This window comes from Coturnix japonica, chromosome 22 (assembly GCF_054131305.1).
Source record: "Coturnix japonica strain WE chromosome 22, WE-NBRP24, whole genome shotgun sequence".
In the NCBI taxonomy this organism is placed as follows: domain Eukaryota; kingdom Metazoa; phylum Chordata; class Aves; order Galliformes; family Phasianidae; genus Coturnix; species Coturnix japonica.
The window spans coordinates 9,543,867-9,568,225 of record NC_140684.1 but is presented as its reverse complement, the minus strand read 5'-3'; the positions used below and the strand labels follow the sequence as shown (position 1 = coordinate 9,568,225).

General features: G+C 43.5%; 1 protein-coding gene across 27 annotated transcripts in view; it reads right to left on the bottom strand.

Moving 5' to 3' along the window:
• Window positions 1-5,768: 5,768 nt before the first annotated feature.
• The window catches only part of AUTS2 (activator of transcription and developmental regulator AUTS2), a 526,196-nt gene continuing 507,605 nt past the window's right edge, over window positions 5,769-24,359 (bottom strand). For 5 of the 27 annotated variants that reach the window (XM_015880954.3, XM_015880952.3, XM_085521772.1 and 2 more), the window contains 11 exons: window positions 24,004-24,245; window positions 23,529-23,573; window positions 20,082-20,177; window positions 18,885-18,956; window positions 17,478-17,507; window positions 16,516-16,587; window positions 13,546-13,687; window positions 12,968-13,048; window positions 12,613-12,696; window positions 11,475-11,697; window positions 5,769-8,987 (listed from right to left, as the gene is read on the bottom strand). In XM_015880954.3, coding sequence (XP_015736440.2) covers window positions 7,748-8,987; window positions 11,475-11,697; window positions 12,613-12,696; window positions 12,968-13,048; window positions 13,546-13,687; window positions 16,516-16,587; window positions 17,478-17,507; window positions 18,885-18,956; window positions 20,082-20,177; window positions 23,529-23,573; window positions 24,004-24,245 — 2,327 coding nt within the window. In that variant the 3' untranslated portion in view covers window positions 5,769-7,747. Of the gene's footprint in view, window positions 8,988-11,474; window positions 11,698-11,762; window positions 11,815-12,612; window positions 12,697-12,967; window positions 13,049-13,545; window positions 13,688-16,515; window positions 16,588-17,477; window positions 17,508-18,884; window positions 18,957-20,081; window positions 20,178-23,528; window positions 23,574-24,003; window positions 24,246-24,359 lie in introns of all 27 variants that reach the window. The other 22 variants (XM_085521774.1, XM_085521773.1, XM_085521783.1 and 19 more) reach the window with 12 other exon arrangements.

The following is a 24,359-nucleotide window of genomic DNA, read 5'->3' as shown; positions in this document are numbered from 1 at the left end:
TGTAAAGAGCAGCACGAGCACTGCCAACATTGCAATGAATTCTGGAAAAAATGAAGGTCAGAAGTGACCAGTTCTGGGACTTAACACATTATTTTGCCTCCCTTCTCTCCTCCTGACTTAAAAGTCATCTGCACGTTTGCTCTCTAGAACATGAAGACAGTTACTGATACCTACCGAGGAACAGAGAAGGATGGACTATGGAAGACCCTTAACAGCCATTTAGTCTGACCCCCCCTGCAATGAACAAGGATACCCACAGCTCCACCAGACTGCTCATGGTGCAGCCCAGCCTGACCTTCAACATCTCCAGGGATGGGACGTCCACCATCTCTCATGGAGCTCATGCCTTAGCCAAGCATACAAGGCTCACAAAGTATTTGGTATTTTGTGGTGGTCTTTATGCATTACAAGTCAGCTGCATGCACACATTCAGTGTGCCAGACTGTGCCCTGGGGTGTTTGCAACCTAAACACACAAGACAGAATTAGAGCTGCTGAATTTTTTTCCACAAAAACACTGGAAAAGGGCAATGAACCGAGATACTGTGTGGAAATTTACCAGCTTCCAACAACAGCAGCAGGTTTCCCTGTACACTCACCCAGGAGGCTGCAGGGATGTCACAACATCACAGGCAGGGCAGACTTAAACCCAAAGCCCTCCCAGGTAATTTAAGTGCTGAGGGACCAACAGCCTTAGGAAACTTGTTGCTACCAAAGCTGGCAGTACATTCCCCTTCTGTGGTCTGGGGCAACCTCAGGGAAAATATGAGAACTGAGCCTTAGGTCTGATTTCAAAGGAAAATACCTTAATTACAAAGTGCTTCAGGTTCACTGCACTGATTTATGTCAGTATTTTGGAGTCTTAAAGGCTGGTTCTTGCAAATGCTCTATTTCTGACTTAACAGCCCTAAGAAATGTGGCTGGCTCCAGAACACACACAGCTCTGCTGGGATTCACTGACGGCTTCCTGAAGCTGCTTCGGTGTTACCCAACAATGACATTTCCTGTTTTGTCTTCGGATGTTATCAGGGAGTCTCATTCTCTATTCAGGAGAGTGACTTCTAAATACTTATTGTTTTCATAGATGTACAGGATGGGAATTCCAGCCTAACAGGCAAATCCTATCACAGAGGAAGAAACAGGCACAGGCCCCAACTGTGACCGTGAGAATCCTCATCAGGTGAGATGAGAAACCAAAGATAACCCAGAAATTCTATTATTAAGGGCTGAGCTCTGCTGCCGGGCCGAGGTTTCCCTCTAGCGTCTGAACGCGGCTCGACGCCCTGTTCGTGCAGGTTTTGCTCTCCCACACCGCCCTCTGCAGCCGCTTTTCCTAAGCGAGGAAGGGCTGAAGCCGAGGATAAAAAGGAAATAAAACGAATAAAAGTATCTAGAGGGGCTCCTCCCTCAAGCAGTCAGGAGTGAGGGGTATGAGCAGACCCACGTCGATCCTTATGGCTCCAATGCCTCACAAGATGCTCCAACACAGGTTCCCTTGCACAAATCTGAGCAGAATCCCTCCTTTTCTCCTCCCAAAGCAATGCCTAACTCAAGCTACAGTGAGTTACACTAAAGCCTTCAATGAGTTTCCATGGGCCTACCAGCAGCACGATGCATCTGTGACCCAAACTGGTTGGCTACCAGGACGAGTGCTGGGTGCCACCCCAAGGCACACACATTTATATGCACCTGCCTGCACAGACTGTCTTCTGCTAAATCAATCCTTCAAAGAAACAGATTAGTATATTGTTGTAGCAGCCAGTGATGTATTTACTGCTGCAAAGCTCCAGATGCTCTATAAGCCACAATAATACAGTTAAGTGGAAAATGAGTCATTTCAAACCATAATGACTATCATAACGTAGCTCCGTTGACAACAAAATGCTGCTCAGAGCAAGGAGAGCACTGCAGGGCTGCTGGCATGGCTGGAGGCCCCAGTCCAACAGATTGACACCACAGGGTGCTATAAGCCACCCATTAACCCACCTGTGAGCACACTGCCCTTCAGGCCTCCATGCAAGCACCCAGCACATACTTCCAGCACAAAGTTGTCTCTGTGCTAATTAGGGTACAAGCTCTCAGCTGCTGCACCTGCAGGTGTGAGCCATTTAGCAGCAATCTGTTGCTCAATGGTGAGGCTGCCAAATGCTGGGGGTAAGAACCACTCCTGGTTCCCCTTACTAAAGATATTAAAGCAAGGTCACTCCCTATCCAACCTGATCATGGTCTGCCACAGCACCGCTGAGATTTCTGTCATTTATGGAGGGGAATAGGAAAACTCCTTGCAGATCAAGCCCACATAAAAATAATTTACAACCATATTCACCTTGCACATCACAGCGCAGCCATTCCATCAGCCTACACGTATTTCAGTTTCTCTTTAACTACCCTCTTGTGGCGTCTCTGAAGAACGACAGCCTTTTTAACAGGTGAAAATAAATCCAGCACTTTGACCCATTCCCATATGAATTCAGACAAAACAAAGCATCCCTTTGGAAGACAAGTAACTGGTGGTTGCTTTAACAAGCTCCAAATGCATGATTTGCCACGGACAGTGGTAAACTAAACACATAGTGATTAATCCAACAAAGAAAAAATACTGTCCTCTGTGCAGCCATCAAACCAGCCATATTCAATGTTACATTATGGCCTACCTGCTTTCCTTAATCAGAACGACCACAGGCCTGACAAGTACTTGAATTATTCTATGAAGAAGCATAACACAATGGAAGGCGCAGCAACAGCAGCAAAGTAACAAAGTCATAGACTACAGAAAGTGAGAACTTGCTCAAATACAACCATGAGCACAAAAAGAAAGAAGCCACTTACCTCAAGCCTCGGGTACACAGGGATCTCCAGCAGAACCACACTGCATCTACTGCCAGCCCTTATATGAGGCTTCTAGTCACTCAGGAGCAATTGCACGCACCTGGGTTGGTCCCGCCTTCCCCCAGGTGTTCAATCACTGTTTCAGACCATGGCTTAGCATTTCTGCTACACTAAATAAAACCATTACTTCATGGAGGTAACTTTAGGAAACCTAGAACTGCAGGTGGCTGTTAGCACAGCTTAGGGTGACACTCAAAGCCACTCTGAAAATCCTCTCCACTCAGTGCCACTGATTTTAGGGTATTTTTGTTTCCCTGTGTGGCTGAGGCAGGAACCACGTTCCCCTTGGTGACCAATGGGATGATTCAGGCAGCAGGTGGCTGTTACCATACAGCTGATTCTCAGCTTTTTGTTCCCAACAAAAGTTTCCCCATTTATAAAACATGTGTGATGGTTTAGTAGGGTATCTCCAGACCAAGTGTGGAAACAACAAATGCAATTAACACATGCTGTAGTAAAAGCCTCAGCAGAAACCAGCAAAGGGGATGTCTAAGGATCACAAAGCAGCAGCATGATTTCATCCTCCACTGTTTGCTGTACAGAGCTTCATCCTAGGAATACTGCACCTATTGCCACATGTTTTGATGTATATAAACACAGGTATTTCTATACACAGAGTACACACACGAGGAGGGGCACGTTCTTTGTGATCAGTAAAATGCATTTGTTCTGTAATTATTTCAGTTGTAAGACACCTGCAGGAACATGAAGGCCCAGCCAAACACAAGAGCTCGTAAAACAAACTGTGCTGAAAACTGATGATTCCACAATGTGCACCTGGAGGTGCTGGGATCCTGGACACACATGGAGGCTGCAGGAAAAACAGAGCCTGCTCTTGCCTGCAGCTTTGTCATGTCCTGGCCAGCAAAAGCCTGGAGTCTATTATAATGATTAACCAACACATTAATTCACTGAAGCCCTGTTTTTGCCCGGTTACAGCAGCACTCCCAAATGCACAGGGCACCCAGCAACTTTTTCCTTACCAAAACAAAACGCCGTCAGCCAAGCAGCTCCTCTGTAAAAGAAATCTAATGCACGGTTACCTTGTTCCAGTACCAGGCTTTCAGCAGAGGTCACCTGCATGCGTGAAGGAATACAATTCAAATTATCAAGAATCATGCTAAATATTCACTTTATATGGCACAGTCACAACAAATAAAAGCCTTTCAGTAGAGTCCTCCCCAGCCTCCATTTGCCGTCTTTCAGTCTGATGAAGACTACAAATTCTGTTTTCGTGAGCTCACACAGGTGAAGGTAAAAAGGAACAAAAGCTCTCAGCAAAACGCATCTGCAGCATTTATCACTGCCTGTATTTAGCTGCTGTAAGCCACAAACAAACAAACAAAAAGAAGCATGGCAGGCAGAAAGGCATGGTAAGGTGCAGTAAATAGCAGGAAAGAAGGCATTTAGAAAGACAACAAAGACAGCGTAGAAAGTCAAAATGAAAGAGAAGTAGAGCAAAAAATGAAACAGAAGTAGAGCAAAAAGTGAAAGTTCTGCCAGAGAACTGCCTTTAAAGAACCCCTCTGTATAATTTGATTTAACTGCCATCCCAGCTCTTAATGGATGCTGCTGGATGGAAGAACCAGATGTAGTGGGGCATGGTGGGATCCTTAAAGCACAAACCAAAGGTCCTGTGTGATTCAAGCAGTCACTCAGGTTTTTCACTGTTCTTTTGGCTCCCATAAAACAATACCCTTCAGTGTCCCTTCATTCCTATGGGTGGTTATGCTGTGTTGCCTTAACACGTGCTTTATTTCTCAAATGCTCGTGATTCATAAGTACAAGAATTATAACAAATGTCTGGTATGAAAAACCCTGCTAACAAGTTTGTCCTACACCTACGAGCTAAAGACTCAATATCAAATTTCTGAGAAGCTATGAACACATCTGCAACATTTATAAGCATTACAATCTTGTTACATCTCTTGTCATACCTTTCAGGCATATTCTTGTGAACATCAGCACTCACGTAAGACCTCACGCTGCTCTTCAAAGGCAGACAGCCACTTAAACTGCATTGAATTCATACACTGAATTGCCTCAATGCTTTCTTGGACTCTGGGACTGAGGTTTCGTTGGCTTGGTTGGAAATTCAGGACCCTTAACAGGAGTGTTCTGAGCACCTCTGAGGACAACGGTCATAGTCGATATAGTCCACATTTATTCTCCCTGAAGACATGGACAAAGCTGCTAAAACTCCTATTACAATGCTGAGATGAGCTTGGAAGATGATGCTCTCATTGGGCCCTGTCTCGCAGACTCCCTCACTCATAGTTTTTATCCTTCTACAGCCATCTGTGACTGCTTTCCTTCATCAAGTTGAATTAATGATAGTCATTTAGAAGACCAAGACATGGGCTGCTTGCAGAAAAAAACCCTCCAAGCTCTTTTTGTGTATTATGCTACTGTGGGGTACTTTGCTACTGAGAATGCACAGAGATCACACCAAACTAGTTTCCAGAAAGACACAGGGCTACTCTTTGTGTTACATGGTTGAAATTCAGAGGAATTCCACTTTCTTCAGATTTGCATGGGAATAACACAGAACAGACAGCAATTCTACAACAGCATTGAGAAACAAAACAAAGCTTGAATGTATGGCTGCATGCAAACAGTTGTTTACCTCAAGTGGTAACTGTTGAGACAGAAGAAAGTTTTAAGTCGTGCAATCCAGGCAAGCCAAGGGTTTGGTTTCCTTTTTGTTCCTTTTTAACCTGACCATGAAAATCCATTCTGTAAGACAACTCATAAAGTCTTGTTGCGTCCTTTCCATTCTTAACATCTAGACCTTCTGCACAAAAACCCACTCTTGGGAAAAGGTATCATTTCTTCCCCATAGCAACGATGGGGTACTGCACACAAAGAAGCACCTAGCAGTTTAGTTCACATTTTTTAATAACATGGCACAATTTACATTACACAAGTCTTCGCTGATGAGGAAACATGCTGAAGATTGAGAGCTGCTTCACTTTTCTTTTCACATAGGATCTAGAAAGGACTTTATTACATACAGGATAAACAGCAAAAAGGTTTGTATATAACAATCTCTTTACAATACTGAAAGCTACCGCTACGGTTCCAGTGTACATCATTCTTCAGGGTTGGTTTGGGTTGGTTTGTTTGCTTTTTTGTTTGTCATTTTTCCTTCCGTTCTTAAAAAAAGAAATAAAAAAAACCCCAAAACAAGAAAAAAAAAGAAAATGAAAGGAAAAAAAAAAAGAAGGAAAACAAACTGAGAAAAGAACACGGCACAACATCTGGAGTCCACAAAACCTGAAGCTCACAACTAAACCTTCAGCTGACTACTCCAATAGACCTCTGATCATTAGAAACAATGTCGGTAGGTACCTTGTTTCTTTTTTTTTTTACTTTTCCTTTCTTTTTTTTTGCCAAAACAGGATAACAACCTCGGATAGCACTTTAATACACTAGAAGACCAATGGAACTAGTTTTATTTCATACATATATTTTACAGTCCAGTAGACAAGGTATTGAATTCTCTCTGATAAAGTCATATTCTCTCCAAATATTCCGGTAAGAAACTTAATGCATTATAAAAACACGTGTTATGAAAAGACAGATTTCAGAGGAATGATGCGTTCTGTTAAAAAGGAGCACGTTCTGCACGTGAATTCACATCTTCTGTGATCAGGGAACAACAAGGCTGACCTGTTAACTATTCACAGACTTTATTACCAACTGAAATACAACAAATTGCATTATGAAATCTGCAGCGGAGTTCATTAATTAAACTACTGATCCACAGTGAAAACATACCCATCATTTTTTCTAGAAAAGTATTGGCTTTCTTGCAGGATTTTGTTTCAGTGTCGCTGAAAAGGAAGTGTGCGTACAGATTGAAATGCCACACAGACATGAATGGTTTCAACCAACTGCCCTTCCAAAACCAAATCTGACGTGTTAAGTGACCAAAGCCCTGGAAAACTGACAGCATTTGATTATTACTCGGTTTAACCCAGATGGACGTGACTGAAAACCTGTTTGCCATGACAGTATCGGCGATTACAGACTGCTAACCTGACGCGTTCTAAGGAATACATGAGGTACAGAAACATCAGCATCTTGATGCGGGGGTTCAGACAGAGAACTACACTTCTAGTGGGCTGTTTCTTCATCAAAACAAGCAGGAGAAACAGGTTTCTAATACAGATGAGCTTGTTCAGGGAAAATATGACTTTAAGTATGTTGTGTGTTGAAAAGGCTCCTTTGAGTTATAAAGGCTTTTGTGAAAAGCCTTAAAATTCATTGCATAGTTGAAGGGGTTTAGCTGTCTATAACAATATATGTAACACAGCATAAGCAGACTGTGTTGATCAATATTAAGTTTGCAAATAGCACAGTTTAAGAAGTATTAATGTATTATGTTACTTAATTTTATCTATTTACATTTGTACAAAGTAAAGCTTTCATCTTACCCTTTTTGCATATATGAACCATTAACCCATGAAGCACTCTTTTTACATAAATATCTACAAATGTCTTCACTTCTGGTCTGAAAGAGCTTTGTACGGTTCTCATTGGCGGTGGCTTGTTTCTAGGCAGATCGTTCAGATTAATGTCTTGTTCTTCAGTTCAAATTTTGCAACTTTTAAACTAGAAATAAAATAGAGTAGGAGACACGAGGGACGTATGGACTTGGCTAAAAGATCTGGAAAATTTCAACATATAATATACAAAAAAAACATTTCAAAATCTTTGCACTCAGGTCTATACATATTGTACAGTGGGTCACATTCCCAGTCTGTATCAATAGACTAGTAAGAAGGTCTTTATATTATGTTCATTTACAACGTTCTGTCCCTCTCTCTCTGCTTTTTTATTTAGTCTCGCTCTGCTTATCGAGCTTCGATGTCCTTGAGGGTGTGAGAAGGAGGCCTCTCTCTCATCTCTGCTGACAGAGGAGTAGTCCTTCTTGGAGACCCAGGCCGAGGCCCCAGCGTAGAAATAAGTGGCGGAGGGGCACTGAGAGCTGCTGTGGGGGGAGTTTTATTGAGGATACCATTTTGGTGTCCTGTCGGGGGACTGACTCTGGGGTAGTGCATGCTAGGAAGTCCTGGTGTGATGAGGCTTGGGTGAGGCAGGTGTCCATCCAAGGCGGCCGGGTGAACTGAGTGCAGGCGTGCATGTTCGTAGTCCTCTCTGAGCATGTGCAACCGCTCTCTGTCATCCAAGTGGTTGCCCCGCTCATGCTCACGTCGAGGGTCAACGGAGAGAGGGTGGTGGTGATGGTGGTGGTGATTGTAGTCGTGGGGTTCCCGATCCCTGAATGATCTGTCGGCTTCATATAATCTTGGCGTAGACAGACGATGAAGGGGGTCATTTCTTAGCAAAAAGTCTCTGCCCAGGGGGTCTCTCCGATGGATATCTAGCTCTCTGTAAGGATCTCTTAGGGGATCTCTCATTGGATCCCAGTGGAAAGAAGGATAGGGGAAGCGTTCTCCACCAGGAATCGGGCTAATTCCCATGAAGGGGGTCATCATGCGAGTCCTATCCAGACCGCTGATGCTGTTAATGTGATGTATCCCGGTTACACCTACAGTCATGGGCATAGACACTAAAGGACTTGGATGGACATTAGATGTAGATATAGGTGGTGGCTGATCAGATGACCTGTGAGTCTGAGGTCCCTCATGTTGAGCATCATGGTCTTCCTTTCGCTCCTCCTTCACTTTGACTTCATTGCTTTTCTTCGGATTATCGTACGCTGGCTCATTCTTCCTCTCAGCCTCACGGCTTGAAGTACTGTTAGGCCTGGTGCTTTCCACAACAGGTGGCCTAGCATAGGGTGAAGGAACCCTGGACATTTGCTTCGACTCTTCCACCACTCGGCTTTCATGGCTCAGGCTTTCTTTCTCTGAAATATAGTTGTCCTTCACCTTGTGCTCTTCAACATTAATTTCCTTCCGAGATTCGGAGTGATCCCTCTCTCGCTCTTTGGGTTTCTCTTTTTCTCGAACCTCAGGATTCAGATGGCTCCTGATCTGCTCACTGGAGCTGCGATTATGTCCGAGGGAGTTTACTGGATGGATAGGTGCTGGCGAAGGATGGCTGGAGTGTCTTTTCTCAATGCTCTCTCTAAGAAGAAATAGAAGTGTAAAAATTAAAGCACAAGAAACTCTCAAAAATAAAAGCAAAGCCTTGAGGATGTCTGACTATACTTGTTGATTTGCAGAAAGCAAATCTTTACATCATAGGTTTCTTATCTATATTGTCTTCACCCTTCCAGATTTTCAGTTTGCTTCCCACAATTCAATTTCTTTCTCGAAACTGAAGATTAAAACCTCTCAAGACACTGGTATTGTGGAGACAAATAACCTCCAGAAAGACAGGCAATTCTCTAACTGTGAAATAAGCCTCAGCACAGGTCTTCTAATAGAGGTGGCCATCATGTATGGATTATACGCTGACCTCTTCAGCAGCAATGCCCATCATTCAAACTAGCTCTCAAATTAACACCTCTCTGGAGTCTGTTGTTTTTAAGATTACCAATCCTTTCCCATTTCTAGGGCAGAGTGAGCACAGCAGAGACTGCCAATTGATCTCCCTGCCAATGGCCAGGAAGCCTTCAAAATACTGCAAGTTCTCTACATCTCTGAAACCAATTTATGTTGCATACAGGATTTAGAGAATAACTGTTTGGCAACGGATAACAAAACATATCTGAATAGATCCTGTACCAACTACTTTATGAAAGTAGAGCTGACCAGGTGGAGTAGCCTTCCTATTTAGACTGAATCAAATTTGTAAGGTAAAATGAATTCCTTGGTTCTAATGTTTATCAAAATTGGTGACACAGAATGGGACCTCAACCAGAGGGGCAAGGCTGCACCTTCACCCTGCTGGGTGCCATTGAAGGTCAAAGGAGAGGAATGAGAAGCTCACAAACTACACCAGACATTATCTACGTAGGGAGAGTGTCTCCAGGGAGGAATTCTCTGCATCTTCTCAAACAGGCAACAGTGTGAACATGCTGCAAAGTAGAACTCTTAAAATCACATGGATGCATAGCGATACTGGATCAGCAAAGCCATTACTGTACTGAACTGGTAGCAGTAATTGTGCAGGAACATGAAGAATGAATGACATTTACTTTTAAACTCTCAAATCACTGAAAATAAATTATGTTCTGAGCTATGATATGGAGGTCAGGCAATGCTAAAGCTGCTGGCAGGGGATGTATTCCTGAAAGGGTTTTCTTCAGCAGGAACACCTCATAACAGAACAACAAAACAGTAACTGAAAGAATCACGTCATTGTAAAGGCTACTCATATCATCAGTAACTGAAACGTTTTGCCATTCAAGCCAGTAAAGTTACTCACATGCTTAAGCATTTCGCAGGACAGAATCCCCAATTTCTAACAGAAATTTATTCGGAAGCATTAACACCAGACATGAAAATAATGAAGCTATGCTACCAAACAGAAAATATTCCAAATGGAAAATGTAGGTGACAAGATCTGAAGTTTGAGTTGCTCTTCAACATTTTACAATAACACAGAAAAGCTCTTCAATGTATTTTTTTAGAATATCTAATGTGTTAGCATAACTTCTTTTGGAAAAGGCTGCTAATGCGTAGATTCGGGTTAGTGACAGAAGTCAGAAAAGCACAACTCCTAAATATTCTTCTATGTTAAAAAATTAGAAACAAATAGCCATTATGTAGTAAAGTAATGTGCAAACTTAGCAGCAAAGCCATTAAGCCACAACTGAAAAAGCTGAAATCAGCCTCTGTGCATTTTCCAAGGAAGGCATGACACTTGCTGAATGGCAAATTCTTATAATTTGGTACTTAAATGTTAAGAGGAATTGTTACGGAGTTAACTGTAGAATGGGAACAGTCCTGACAAAAAAAAAAAATGACCAGGTTTTACTTTTCATTAACCCTTCCCAGCCTGGACATGTTAGAGTGCAAGTCCATGTAATACACTGAACAAAAAAGGTAAGCAACAGCAGTGCATGTATGTGTGTGTTCTGCAGGGGAATTAAGGCCGATTCAATGAATGGCATGCACTGAAGCTTATAGTGGTACTGGAAAATGCCATGCCGTTGTATTTTATGGTGTTGTAATTTTACAACTTTAACAGTGGTTTCTCTCCTCAGGTTGTTTTAGGGGGTGGAAGCAGGGTTATTTGTTTTGCAGATAGGATTTACAAAGTTGAATATTCATGGGTGCAGATACGTGTCTGATGGACTTCACATTTCTTTCTACATCCTGTCAGGCACCCATCTACACACCACGTCTTCAAAAAGCCTATAAAAAAGTCACCCACAAGGCAAGCATTCTATTCTCACTTGACACTGCCTGAACTCTGCTCCAGCAAAGCTCCTTCTGATGAACTGAGGTGCAAGTGAGAAGAGAAACAGATGGAGCAGGAAGCACCCGAGGCAGATCTGCATCTTCCCTACCGCCAGTGCTGCATCGTAGGCGGTGATGGTGTCAGCTCCCCGAGCGTCCCTCTTCTGAAGCTCTGGTTTAACAATGTGCCAGGCTGGGAAGGGTTAAAAGCGGAACGGAGCCCCAAGCTTTGAACTAGACAATTCTTGGAAGTGTTCTTTCGTACCTTTCTTTGTCATCTTTACTAACAGATGAGTCTCGTTTATCTACATCTCTATCTCTGTCATGAGCTGCAGCAGATGAACTGCGCTCCAGCTCTCCTGGCTTCAGCCAGGGCGGAGGGGTCGGGAACGAAGGAGGAGTTCGGTGCAGTCGGTTCCAGGGCTCGTGAGGGTTGCTAAAGCTCTGCATACTGGGGCCATCCTTGTGGCCGAACATTGAGTTGGGTGCTGAAATGGTGAAGTGGAAAACAAAAAGGTTTAAGAAAAAGGTATGCTCTAGTGAAGGTACTTACCAAAAAAACTTTTACAGCACTCAGAGTTAAAATGAATACATATTATTGGGAGCTGGAAAAGGAAAGGAAATTAACAGAGATTCATTAGAGGGTCTCATTCCTAAAAATGGGCAGGCATCTGACAGCTGTTTTTAATTGGATAGGGAAATGCTGTGGATAAAACTGACAAGGGATGAGAGTAGGAAGATAGAAGTGACAATGATCCTTAGTCCAAATATTTTGGAGACACCGGGCAATGACCATTATACTGAATACAAATAATGGAACTTGTTGCATTCGATCCTGAACCAAAGTAATATAAAATGTGACCAAAACAATGCCAGATTTGGAGTATGGTGAAAGAGAGGGATTTTTAAAGGGATGATCTTTTGTGACTGGCCAAATCTAGAGAAATGTTGATGACCCTGGACAAATAAATGCAGGTTAGTGATCTTTTCCAGGCACATGTCCTGGATTCACTGGTGAGAAAGGAAAAAAAACAAATGTTCTCATCCACAGCTCAGGATTACAGACACGCACTGCACATTAACTACTTTGACCATGCAACAAAACCACGTGGAATCCCACAAACTCCTTACACTCATGAGTTCTAGATGCAGTTATTTCCTTTTAACAATGTAATGGTGACATTTAGCACTACACTGAACCCAAACTACGAGGTAACTACAAGAAAACCATTTACAAGTGACTAAGGATGCTGTTACTTAAAGGAAAAAGCTCACTTTTCAGATTACCATCCCTTAATGATGTGTGATCTACGCAACTGATAAAATGACAGCAAAGAGTCACCGTCACGCCATGTCCTGAATTACCCAGCAAACAAGAATTCATAAACGAAGAGGTTACTCACTGACTGTCGGGTTGCCGAGTCCCCCGAAGGCATTGCTGCCCACCGCAGTGAGACCGCTGAAGGAAGCTGGTCGATTGAAAGGCTCTGCAAACCAATGGAAATAGCTCACTGGTGTGTTGGCCATTGTGAGAAGGCATTACTGTGTTATCCAGCTGTGCTATGCCTGCACGGAAGCCTTCTGGATAACGACAGAACAACTGGACCGGCTGTCAGTTCAGTGGATATTCACAGTGCAACCAGCTGCAGCATATCATGCAAAAGCAGCAGGGCTGAAAATGCCTGTGTGTAACTTCTGAGTTGTGTTCACAGTGAGTGGCTCGCACAGAGAGGGCCAAGAACTACTCACTGCACTTACCTAAGTGAGCAGCTGGGTTGAGGAAGTTGCTGTGGTGAGGTGGAGGGCCAAAAGGGGTGCCGGCTGGATGAGCCCCACCTGCTGAAACAAAGCAAGATGGTGAATTCCTAGCTAATGCTCAGAGGGGGACTCCCTGTGTTCTATATTTGCCTATTCTTAAACAGCACCTCACGTAAGCAGAGACTGCTGTATGCTCAGGTCAGGATCCCATGCAAACAGCAGCTGCTCTTCTGAACAGAAGCTGTCAGTTAAAGAAGGTGGAGGAGAAATGTGTCAGTATGGAAAACAAAGGGGAACACACAACACAGTGCACTTCCAACCTGTCACCTCCAGGATGCAGATATCACTGCGTGAAATGTTACTCCGTGTATAACCTGCATGGCATTTTATCACGTCGTTGTTCTTTTTTTGAAGAGCATATGGAATAATTTTAAAATATTTATCAAATAGACTAATAGCCTCTGGCACGTCTTGCAAAGTTCATAAGCCAAAGCATATGGGAAATTTCCTGTCAACATGGCACAGATTAGCATGTTAATGAGCATGCCACAAGGAAGAGTTTGATCCTCAATACTCACTGGCTGTAGAGAAGAGAGTCGAGGGCCGGGCCAGGTCATGGGGGTGGTGGATGGCTCCAAAGAGGCTGGGGCCTGGGGGCCTGCTCAGAAATTCAGGTTTCAGGCCAAAGTCCAGCTTGTGTGGATCTGACTGCATCTGTTTCTGAAACATAAAGAAAAAAAGATTTGCAAGAGACTGTCCTAAAAGGCACTTTTGGAATGCTGTGGGTACAGCACAATTTATTCATAACGACCAATGATTTAACAAAGATTATCAGTTTTTAGGAGCCTGGGTATAAGTGCAGAACCAGTCTCCTGGCAGCAGGCAAACAACCTCAAGTTCCCAGTAGGTATTTTGCCCAGGGCTCACCAGTGTCTTCACAAACACATATATCCCTCTGGAGCAAAGAGTTTTAGCACAGACTTGACTGAGCAGAACAAACACTGAAATCTCTGAAGAGGCCTTAAAAACACATACTTGGCTGTAAGCACGGGTCTGCCTTTAACACAACAATAAAAACAAAGTCAAAGAGAGATGTTAGTTTGGATGTGATCCCAGGTGGGCAGGAGTGCTGAAAGCGGGGAAAGCACCAAGTGCAAGAGGCAGAGCTGCCAGCTGACCTCTGACTGCAGGGATCACCCATCAGGCAGTGACACACACACAGCAGAACCATCACATCTAAATGTGGAGCTGCAGCCGAGGAACACTTGATGCTGGGTATCTTTCAGTGCCTCTCAGACTGCAATTGAGCAAGATAGGGGCTAAAATGAAGCAAATTACATACGAAGCGCAGTAGTGTCTGGACTCCAGTCTCATTTTGATAGCTTGCTCTCCAAACTCAAAGCACTGTATGACACTGCCTCTATTTATATGGTACTAGAATGAGCAGATTTTCTTTTTGAAAGCCTGTTTCCTGATGTAGCTGCATTGTAAATGATAAATGGATGAAGGATGGATTCTTCCTTGTGTCATATACTCACTTCAGTGGTTCCCACTTCAATAGTTTTATAGAATGCAGAGGATAACCAAATTCCCAATTACCTGAGCTGCCAAAACTCCCTCAACACAGATTGCTGATTAATTGTGCAGGTCAGCTGAAAGGATTTACAAACGTGTAACACTGAACCAGTAGATCTTAACAGTAATTCTGGAGCACGTTACGCTTAATAAATCAATATTTAATACCGTGCCAGCTCAGAGTACAGACTATTACAATGATATAAATATGCATATTAAAAAGTTATGACCAAGTTAATGTGCATGCCTAGTAGCTGTTTTTCAAGTGCTAATAACATGTCTATGAAGCTATGAGCAGGAAAAAGAGGAAACAAAAGAAAAAGCAGATTTATCAATGTTTTGTGATAATAACCTGCGCAAATAGCGAAATGCAAAAGACAGCCACGTTCAGGTCAGGGCTTTTAGATGTCAGACTGCAGCACTTCAGTGATTTTAGAAGATCAGAAAACACAAATGCCTCAACTGAAGGCTCTGTGCCAGATTTTTAGGCCGTGAGCTCTTCTTATTCTTCTTAACAACCAAGTTATAAACCTCTGACAGGCATTACTCAGAACAGCAAATCTGGCAGAAACTTTAATTGCGGCCATATGAATAGCACTGTTCTAATAACCAAAAAATCCCCTGTCTGGAGAGGAATGGAACATCATGGCTGTGGTAAAAGCCTTCTGAATGCGTTGATTTACCTTAAAAGAGCATGGAAGAAAACTGATCAAATTCATTTTACTCCCATTTGCTGCCCCCCTCTTGATGGTAACCTTATGAATGCATTTCAGGTCCAGCAAATGCCAAACACCTTAATACAGGTCCCACTAAGCTCAATGCAAATGCTTGCTCTAACTTCACAGCACATTAGATCAAGCTGTAGATCCTTTCCTGAAAGGGAGCAGGCCAATGAAGGAGAGCAAAATCTGCCTGGAATCCAGGCTGACCCTACATTGGTCATCCTGAGCCTCAGCGTAGAACTGCTTTGTGCCCAGGGCTGCTGTCTGGCTTGGGCTGTGTCTCCCTGGGTGCACAGACTGGTTACACATGTCTGAATGGTGTCTTGCTGCAGAGGTATGGGCAGGGAAACAGCATCTACAGCTGCATTCATTCTTTCCTGGGGTTTCCTGCATTTTTGCCTTCATGACTGCACACCACACCTCGTCTTCTGACTGAACTGAGATAGTGAAATACATTTTCCAGCTACTTTTGGAATTATCATCATCCACGGCATCCAAAAAAAAGCCAAACAATGCCCTTTCCCAACAGTCTGAGCATTATTACTGTTCTTAAACAGACAAAGTCAGCAGGCAAAATAAATGTCTGTATGAAAATGGCATTTACCACGGGTTATAAATACAGCAGTATGACCTCTCTGAATATCAAATCAAAGAAGATTCAAAGGACACAGATAACATGGGAACAATAATTTCATTTCAAGGAAATATCTTTTCAATAAAATACAGAAGAAAAAAAAAAAGGAGATATAACTCTCTAGGTCTATAATCTTGTCTTTTTTGATAATGGGAAGATGAATGAAGATCACTAGCAGGGGAAACATAAGGAAGCAGAGAAAAGAGATATGTCTACTGCAGCAAATTAACCTGTCAACCTTGTTTAAAGGGGTTATTTTTAAACTCTATTAGCTGTAGATTTTAGTAGCTGTTCAACATCTTCATAATCTTACAGCACTACCTGAGATCATACAACTCAGTTGCATGCAAGGACTGCAGAGTGGTAGGGTCTCCTTGTTAATTTCACTTTCTAGCACTCCTGACTCCTGCCATAAATGCCAAACACAGACACCAACCTTTCCTCCCTATTATTATAGTGAACATCTGCAGGAGCAATGCAGCTATGATGCTACTTGTGGTTATGTTAACAAGGCTTCATCCATGTACAGAACTGCTGACAGCAAGAGGCAAAACCTCCCACTCACAGGTTTGCAGTGCACAATGTATCTGAAATGCAGGTGTGCCCAAAAGACTGACCTTGACTTTCTGTTGGTGATGGTAGATCTGCCAGGCGATGTGGACGTGCATAGCGCACCACTTCCCGGGTTTCTGGAAAGAACAGGAGGGATACAGCATGAATCAGTGATTTCCCAGTACCTGCAATGCTTTATCCTAGGGATGCTCCTGGTCATCCTCCTCCCCAGACAAACCCACGCTCTGTTTTCCTGCACTCCTGCAATCTTCTGATGCCACTGGCTGAGAATGCAGCTTGTGCTGCTGGAACTATCTGCCTGTTAGCAACTACTCTGCACAGCTGGATTGCTTCACAACAGTACATTGAGTACATTTCCAAAGGCGCAGCTATTCTAAGACTGGCCTTTCCACCAGATGATCCAAATAAAAACACCTAAAAACCTCAGTCTGCATTTCCAAATCAGTCTGACTGCCTCATATAACTGCAGGTCTGAACCTACAACATTTTGGCTCACAAATAAACCCCTAAAAACAAAAATATCTTTTGGGTTACTGTAAGATTGTATCTTTTGGTTCTTTTATCTCTAAAGTATTCTGTGTTTGAGCTGGATTGACTGTGTGCTGGACAAGAAGGTACTCCAGTAGGAGTTCTGTACTGAATAACACACAAAGCACACTATAAACATTAGAAAGCGGAATCCTTAAACCTGCATTAAAATGGCAGGAGACATCTGCCAGGCAGCCTGTAGGATCAGCTCAGGGAGCCTTGTGAGCCACAGCGACACAAGGATTATCAATATTTAACCTCTGATGTTTGTGGTAAGGGGTTGTGTGAGAACAGGGAACTTCTAGCTTTAAAACTGCTTCTCTTCCTCGAGCGACCACACGATGCTGACCACAGTGCTCAGCAAACATGGTGCAAAATCCCCCAGATGGAGCACGGCGCTGCTCTTAATTAGTGTGTGCTGCAACCCGGCGGGGACTGAGACGAGCTCGACAAACTGTAGCACATGAAGGTTTCTTACCCTCAACATGGGCCTGAACGGATCTGTCAACTGTGAAGAAGAAATGACAGCTTGGTTACATGCCTGTCACTCAAACAATTGCTCTAATTAACAAATTTGTATTGCTTCATTAAGAGATGAAATTAAAATGTTGTAATTTTACTTTCAAATGAAGCCCTTTCAGTTAATAATTAGTCCTCAGCCCCCGTACTGGAGCCGGCCTCCCTCCCCCCATGGCTGTTGTACCTAAGTGTTGACAAGCAACGAAACAAGCCTCACACTGAGCGCTCTGTCCTCTGGCATCTGCATTAATTTGTTGATTTAATGCTACCAAAATGGCTGGTTAACTGCTCCAAAGAAGAACACAGCTCTGTCCTTTGGGCAAACTTCTGGTCTAATCTTTCAGAGCTGCTTGGAATCGGACAGGGCAGTATCAGGGGGCTGCTCCCAATGAGCTTGTTGGTCTGCCCTGCAAGCTACTGCCCTGCCTGTTCAGCAGGGAGGCACATCCAGAGAGCCATCTCCTTTAAAAGGAGACCTACAGATGCAAGAGCTATTTTGCAGACTCGGTGACGGCACCTGGCATCATCTTGAAACAATCAAAACTGCACTACAAGCTGAAAGGCAGCACAAAACAAAGTGACTTAATGACGGGAGGCTTCGGTTATCTTTGGAATGAGCAGACATGAGAACAGGTGGGCCCTTTTGTTATAAAGCTTAACAACAGCGCTAATTCAGAGCAAACTCCAACTAATGGAACTTGGTGTAACCCAAAGAAAACAGCTCTGCAGCGCTTAGAAGTGGACCAATTCCACATCCATTGATTTTTGTCATTGCGTTCTGAGAAAAATAGGACTGCATGATGTTCCTCGCTGCAAAGAACGTGTATTCAATCAAACAAGCAAACAACCCGAGGGCATTTGCAAGGAACAGAAAAAAAGCCAGAAAACGAAGCACTGAGACAATAAATGCTGTTCACATGCGCTCCAACTCAAAATCCAGAGGCACCAAGTGATCAATAAAGTGCATCCGCATTTTGCTGCTGCAGTCAATAATACAGTAACCAAGGGAATAACTGTCATCGCCCACATCAGAAACAATTACAGAATATAAATGTAAATCTCAAAGAGGTTTGTACGTCTCTATGCTGGTCTGCAGTTTGACCCCAGTCTTGTGGGGATGCCACCTGACAGCAAGGAAAGAGCACTGCATTGCACGGCATCTATCTGCTGTAGCCACTGATGGACAGAAGGGTCAGGATTTAACCTGTCCTCATGCAACTCCTCTGATCTCACCAACTTAATAGTTCAGATTAAGCTTTAGCTTCAGACATTGATTCGGACATACAGAAGATGGCAGCCCTAGCACTCAGTATTTTCACAAGGTATAGCTTTAGTTTAGAACAATACAGTAATTCTTCCTACACACCCGTGGATCTTTCTGTAGAAGGGTATGAGGGACGGTTCCAGGTCTGGCTGCAACATCGATAGGATTGGAAGTCTAGAATTGTAACACAGAAAGAGAGCATTTATGAGTAAAAAGCCACACAAAAACATGAACTGAAAAACAGTACTTCTCCCTCATTAACGCTGCCTGTGCTGTGAAGATCAGCTCTTTTAATCAAAAAGGATAACTGTTATCACCATGTAGTGATGTAGGTACTGACATCTCAATTTCCAAACTCACTTTGCCCACTGACTCCCCGCTAGTGAAAGTGATCTGAAACACGTGAGGCAACAGCAGTATTGCACTGGGAATGCCTCTCACCTTTGAAAAGCTGAGCAGTATGAGACAGCACCTAAAGCAGCACCTGGGATACCAAGGCTGTGCTCTGCTGCTTATCTATAACGCACTGGAACTGGCTAAAACTGCTGCCCTCACTGTCACAAAGCAGCAGCAACCTACGTGGTTACCATACAAGGATCTGAGCTGCATCCACAATGAACTATTAGCACAAGAGCATCGGATAAGGCAACATCTATCTGGAGAAAATTAAAGCTTTTCCCTTGATTTGAATGTAAATATTCAGCTAACGTAACAAAATGCATCTTTTGGAGGAAAAAGCACTACATTTAGACAACATCTTGCTCACTTAAAATGAAGAAAAAAGAAATCAGCTTCAGTATAACTAACAATTAAGTAACAGAGTTGTTAACAGACTGATTACCATATATATGAAGAATCCCACTAATGAACTGCAATTTACATATTCAGTCATTAGAGTGGATGGGCCAATTTAAGAAAGGTGTCTTCTCTGCAGAAATTTCAGTCCTGATTTCAGTCACAAAGACTACAGGCTACAGAGAATGATTTCCTCCCACTCATAAATCAAGAGTGACTTCATAAAAACAATGCAAAAGAGAAACAAACTCATCGCACTCCACCATCGTCGCTGTCACAAAGGAGTGGGGAACTAAATCAATGTAGGGCGTTGTGCTGGAGCTCTGAGATAATTATGGAAATGAGAAAACAATAATGATCATCGTGTCTTAAAATCCTGATTATTACATGACCTCACATGAATGCACGCTACCCTGTGAACTAATCGCATTGCTTCTAAAGTTAACCATGCCATTATATGTAGAACAAGTGAGCATCTGAGTGTAAGATGGAAACACGTCCTACCTTGGGTTGGAATGCTCCTTGCAGTGAGCCGAAGGGGCCCGTTGGAGGGATCATGGGAGGAATACCTGATACAGCTGGAGGATAGGAGTGAAACAGCTGAAACAGAAGAAGAGAGGGGAGCATAAATGCACGTGGGTCACAAAGCAAAGACGAACGGCTGGATGAGACAGCGAGAGCATTCCTGCAGTTAGGGGAATGGAACATGGAGAAACGGGGAGAGCTGAAGACGTGATCCCGCCGCAACAATGTTAGTTAAAGCAGTCAATGAGATGTTCACGAATGTCATGATGTTCACTTCAGAGCTTAAAAGCAGTTCCAAAATCATACAGCCAGCAACCTGGCCTCTGCACTGGGCCATCAGTGCACACTGTTGTGCAGTGACTGGGTTTTGAATTGGATGGGGATTTGGAAGGGTTGCAGTTTGCAGAAGATTTGAAGAGAAAAGGCAGCGCCCGGCCAAACAAGGCAGAGAACGCTGCTGTTTGAGGGGGGAAAAACCTGCACAAGCTCTAGGATATTGTATCATTAAAACTCCATTAGTATGCAAGGATTTTAATGGTTTCTGTCGGAAACGAGGACAATATGCACAATTCTGACTTCATTAGCCTGTCTGAGAGGATATCCTGCCACTTCCAGTAGCAGCAGAGACAGATGAACTTAATTGCTAAAAAGGATTACTTATAAAAAATGGCCAAAGTAGAACCCCAAAACTGAAGGTCTCTGGTCTTATAAAGACAGACCACGAGGCATAAAAAGAGGCAAATCTTCACCAACCTCAGTGGTCCCAATGTATCTGTACTAAGACAACTTAGCAAAAACAGAGTTCTTCTGCTCTAACGCAGAGAAACACATGAGAAACAAGCAAGCAAATCATCATGACCAAATCCTATCTGGTCTCTGCAGTCTGGCTGTGAATCTTTTCCTTACGCTGCAGCACAGGGAAGTCACTCTCTGGTAGGAGTCGGGGATTCAAAGCATCTCAGTGCAAAGCTGTTCTCACTGGGAACCTTGAGGTCTGGCAGGGGATGGCTGCTCACCTCACTGCTACTGCCAGACAAACACATGAAGGAGTTCTCTGGCTGATAAAATTTCACCTCTGAATTCGGCCAATTGAAACTGAACCTCCCGAATGCTGCCTCTGGGATCAAAATAAAGGACTCAATGGCCAGTTGAATAGAAACAGCCAAAAGCTGGAAATGTGGAGGGAGCAAACACTGAGAGCATCACATCCCACAGTAAATCAGTGCCATAAAAAGTGCCATAAAGTTCGGATGGATTTATCTCAACATATGTTTGTGATTTTCTGAATCCCTTCTCACGACTTCACAGCTCCCCTTTCAATAGCTTCAGTCTCAGAAGGCCATTTATTCACACTACAGGTACTGATATACACGAAACTATTTTAGTATGTCATAGATCAGGAGATTGTTTATTTAGAAGCACAGAATGAAGCCTCCTTTCTTAACACATCCCTATCCTGTTGTCACTTCTCTGTAATTTGGACTTGCTCCTTTCAGTGATGCAGAAAAACCTTCAGGCAAGTTGCTGCTGGACTGTGGGTATCTGAGAAATCATTAGAAGACACCCGTCCTCATTTACAGTAACTTTTTAATAACTAAAATGTGGTTTGAATCCCCCAGTGTCTTCTGTATTTAATTCTGCACGTAATGGACTAATTGCAAAAGACGGAGCGAAGCTTAATATTCTATTATCTACAACTAATAATAAGGAATGCTTCTCTTAGTTTTATAACGCCCGCTAAGTTAATTAAATTTGACCTTCCCCTGCTTTCTCTTTTCTGGCAAACACTGATTTTAACTCTCCAACAAACATTCCTCTTTTCCTTCACATTCATCCTAGGAGTGGTTACTGAAATGCTCTGGCTACCACGACCTTGCTGTAGTTTTAGCAAGGCTGTTAATCCATTGAAATTTATAGCCACCATGTTGATCTTTGGCTTGCTAAATATCCAACAGACGCCAATTGTGATTACTTTGCAGTAACTTCATTAGGACAGACCTGTTCCCAAGGAAAGCAGGGGAAGCTTAATGCACCAGGGCCCTGCTGCTGTGCCTGTGCCAGGGCCAACATCCCGGCTCACACAAATGGAAGCAAATGGAAGCCCATCCTTATGTGAAAGGGGGTAATACTGAGACCTGAAGGATTCACTGTGGGTTTGAAAACAGTATCCAGCCGAGGACTATTTCAATGTTTCCTACTTTACACATCAACGTTTGCGCTTCCTTTCTCCAAGATGCATTTACTCATTTCCCAATTCCACGTTCTTGCCCAAATCAACATCCCACATTCAGGATAATCTACCCCTCTGAATCCATGATAAAGCCACACAAACAAGAGTGCAGTTTCACAAACAGTGATGCAAACAGCAGCGTGACCCTTCTGAGAGATCATCCTCAGCTTAAATGTTTGCCTCGTACTCCCACAGGTGTGATCCCACAGGCACTCACACGCTGCACACTTAAACAAGGTGTCAGGAATTAATGGGACCGTTCACATGTGCTACAGGCATCAGTTATGAGCAGGAACTGCGTTTAATCAGGACAGCAGAAAGCATCACACCATCACCTTGACCGTTCTTTTCACCCAGTTCCACTTCTAAGCAAAATCAACACATGAAGCCAAATGCTTTGCGAATTTCTGAATGCCGATGCAGTACTCCTTCTCTCATCAAAATATCCCTACTGGGTTTAGAAATTCTTGTCCAAATGAACAAAATACCCTCCTCTGTTGGTATGATGAAGGAAATGTCACCCGCATTTTAACAGCAAATGAGTCAGATTCTAAACCTTAAGAGCAGCAGCTTTACAATCAATATGAAGAATGAGTTCATCTCAATAAATAAGGTTTTTGGTAGCTCTGAGATAAGCATGTCAAGTGAGTAGCTAGATCGTACTGCTGCCATCAAACAGAGCACAACAAGCCCAGTGGGTCAGACTGGCTTTTGAAATGGGAAGAGTAAGACAAGCTTTCAAATTTTATAAAACAAAATAGGATATATTAGAATAGCTATTAGATTACCCATCCCTGAAGGGTTGGTGTGATGGTTTGTTGTTTCCTTTCAGATTTCTCAGGGAAAATATCATTCTTAAGTGTTTTTGGCACCACCGGAACACAGTGATGAAACTACTGCTCTGTACTGCTTCGTGCTACAGTCACCTCTCGTCTCATCTTTTTCACAGCAAACCTGTCTTCCAGCGGTGTATGAACAAGAGATCTTTTGACTGGAAAAGCTGATACTGCATCTTTATCAGAAACAAGCACCATAAAATGCAAGCCTTCAAAAGCCAAAGCGACCAAGAACGATAATGGTAAATCCTGGAGTGATGATTAGGGAGAGGTTCGACACTGTGCCATTGACTGAGTGGTGATCCCAACCCACCACAGAAAAGCAATTAATTCAGTTTTAAACAGAGTAATAAAACTCACACTGTGACGGTAGAAGGGGTCAACTTTTGTAGGGTATTTGTCAAACTGCAAAGGGATCAAAGCACAAACTAGTTACTTTCTATTCCGTTGCTTCGTTTCTGTTGGTAACACAGACTAATTCCCTATTATTTGGCAACCAACAGAGAGGAAAAATAGGCAGAAAATGAACTCCCAGTGAAGCTGGTTTGAGTTTTTCTCCCTTCAATGTACAACGAGGTCTTTATGAGCCAGGAAAACGGAGGAGGCATCAGAGTGCATCACTCCAACCAGCAGGGATTCCCAGGCACGAGTCCCCCTTTGGCCAGCAGCCTCATCCCTCTGCCCCCGCACTGGACCTATAACACACATGACAGCCATAGGGAAAGGACCGCCCGTCCTGTCCTCCCCAACCACACCTGGGCAGCACATCACTCCTTCCCCACCGCCTGGCAAATGTTCATAATAAAGAATAGAGTTGTGCTCTACTTATCCTCACATTTCTGCCTGGGGTACGCACCATGGGCGGTGCTGGCGTCGGCATGATGGCAGTGGGTGGGATGGCGTGAGGGAAAGGCGTGAAGGTGTGCTGGTGTGTGTGTTGGTGTGTGTGCTGGTGCTGGTGCTGGTGCTGGTGGAACTCGGTCCTCAGGTACGGCGGTGGGCCCAGGGAGGCCCCACGATCCGCGCTCTGTGAGGCCAAAAACCGCGTGTTCAGTTCCTGACGGAGAAGATCTTGTTCTGAAATACAAAGCAAAGCGACCTCTGTTGAGCTCAGGGACTTTTCCAGACCCTGTGCCAATTTCTGCTGGCTGCAGTAGTGACATTCTATATTAAGTTCCCTCACAGTAAAGC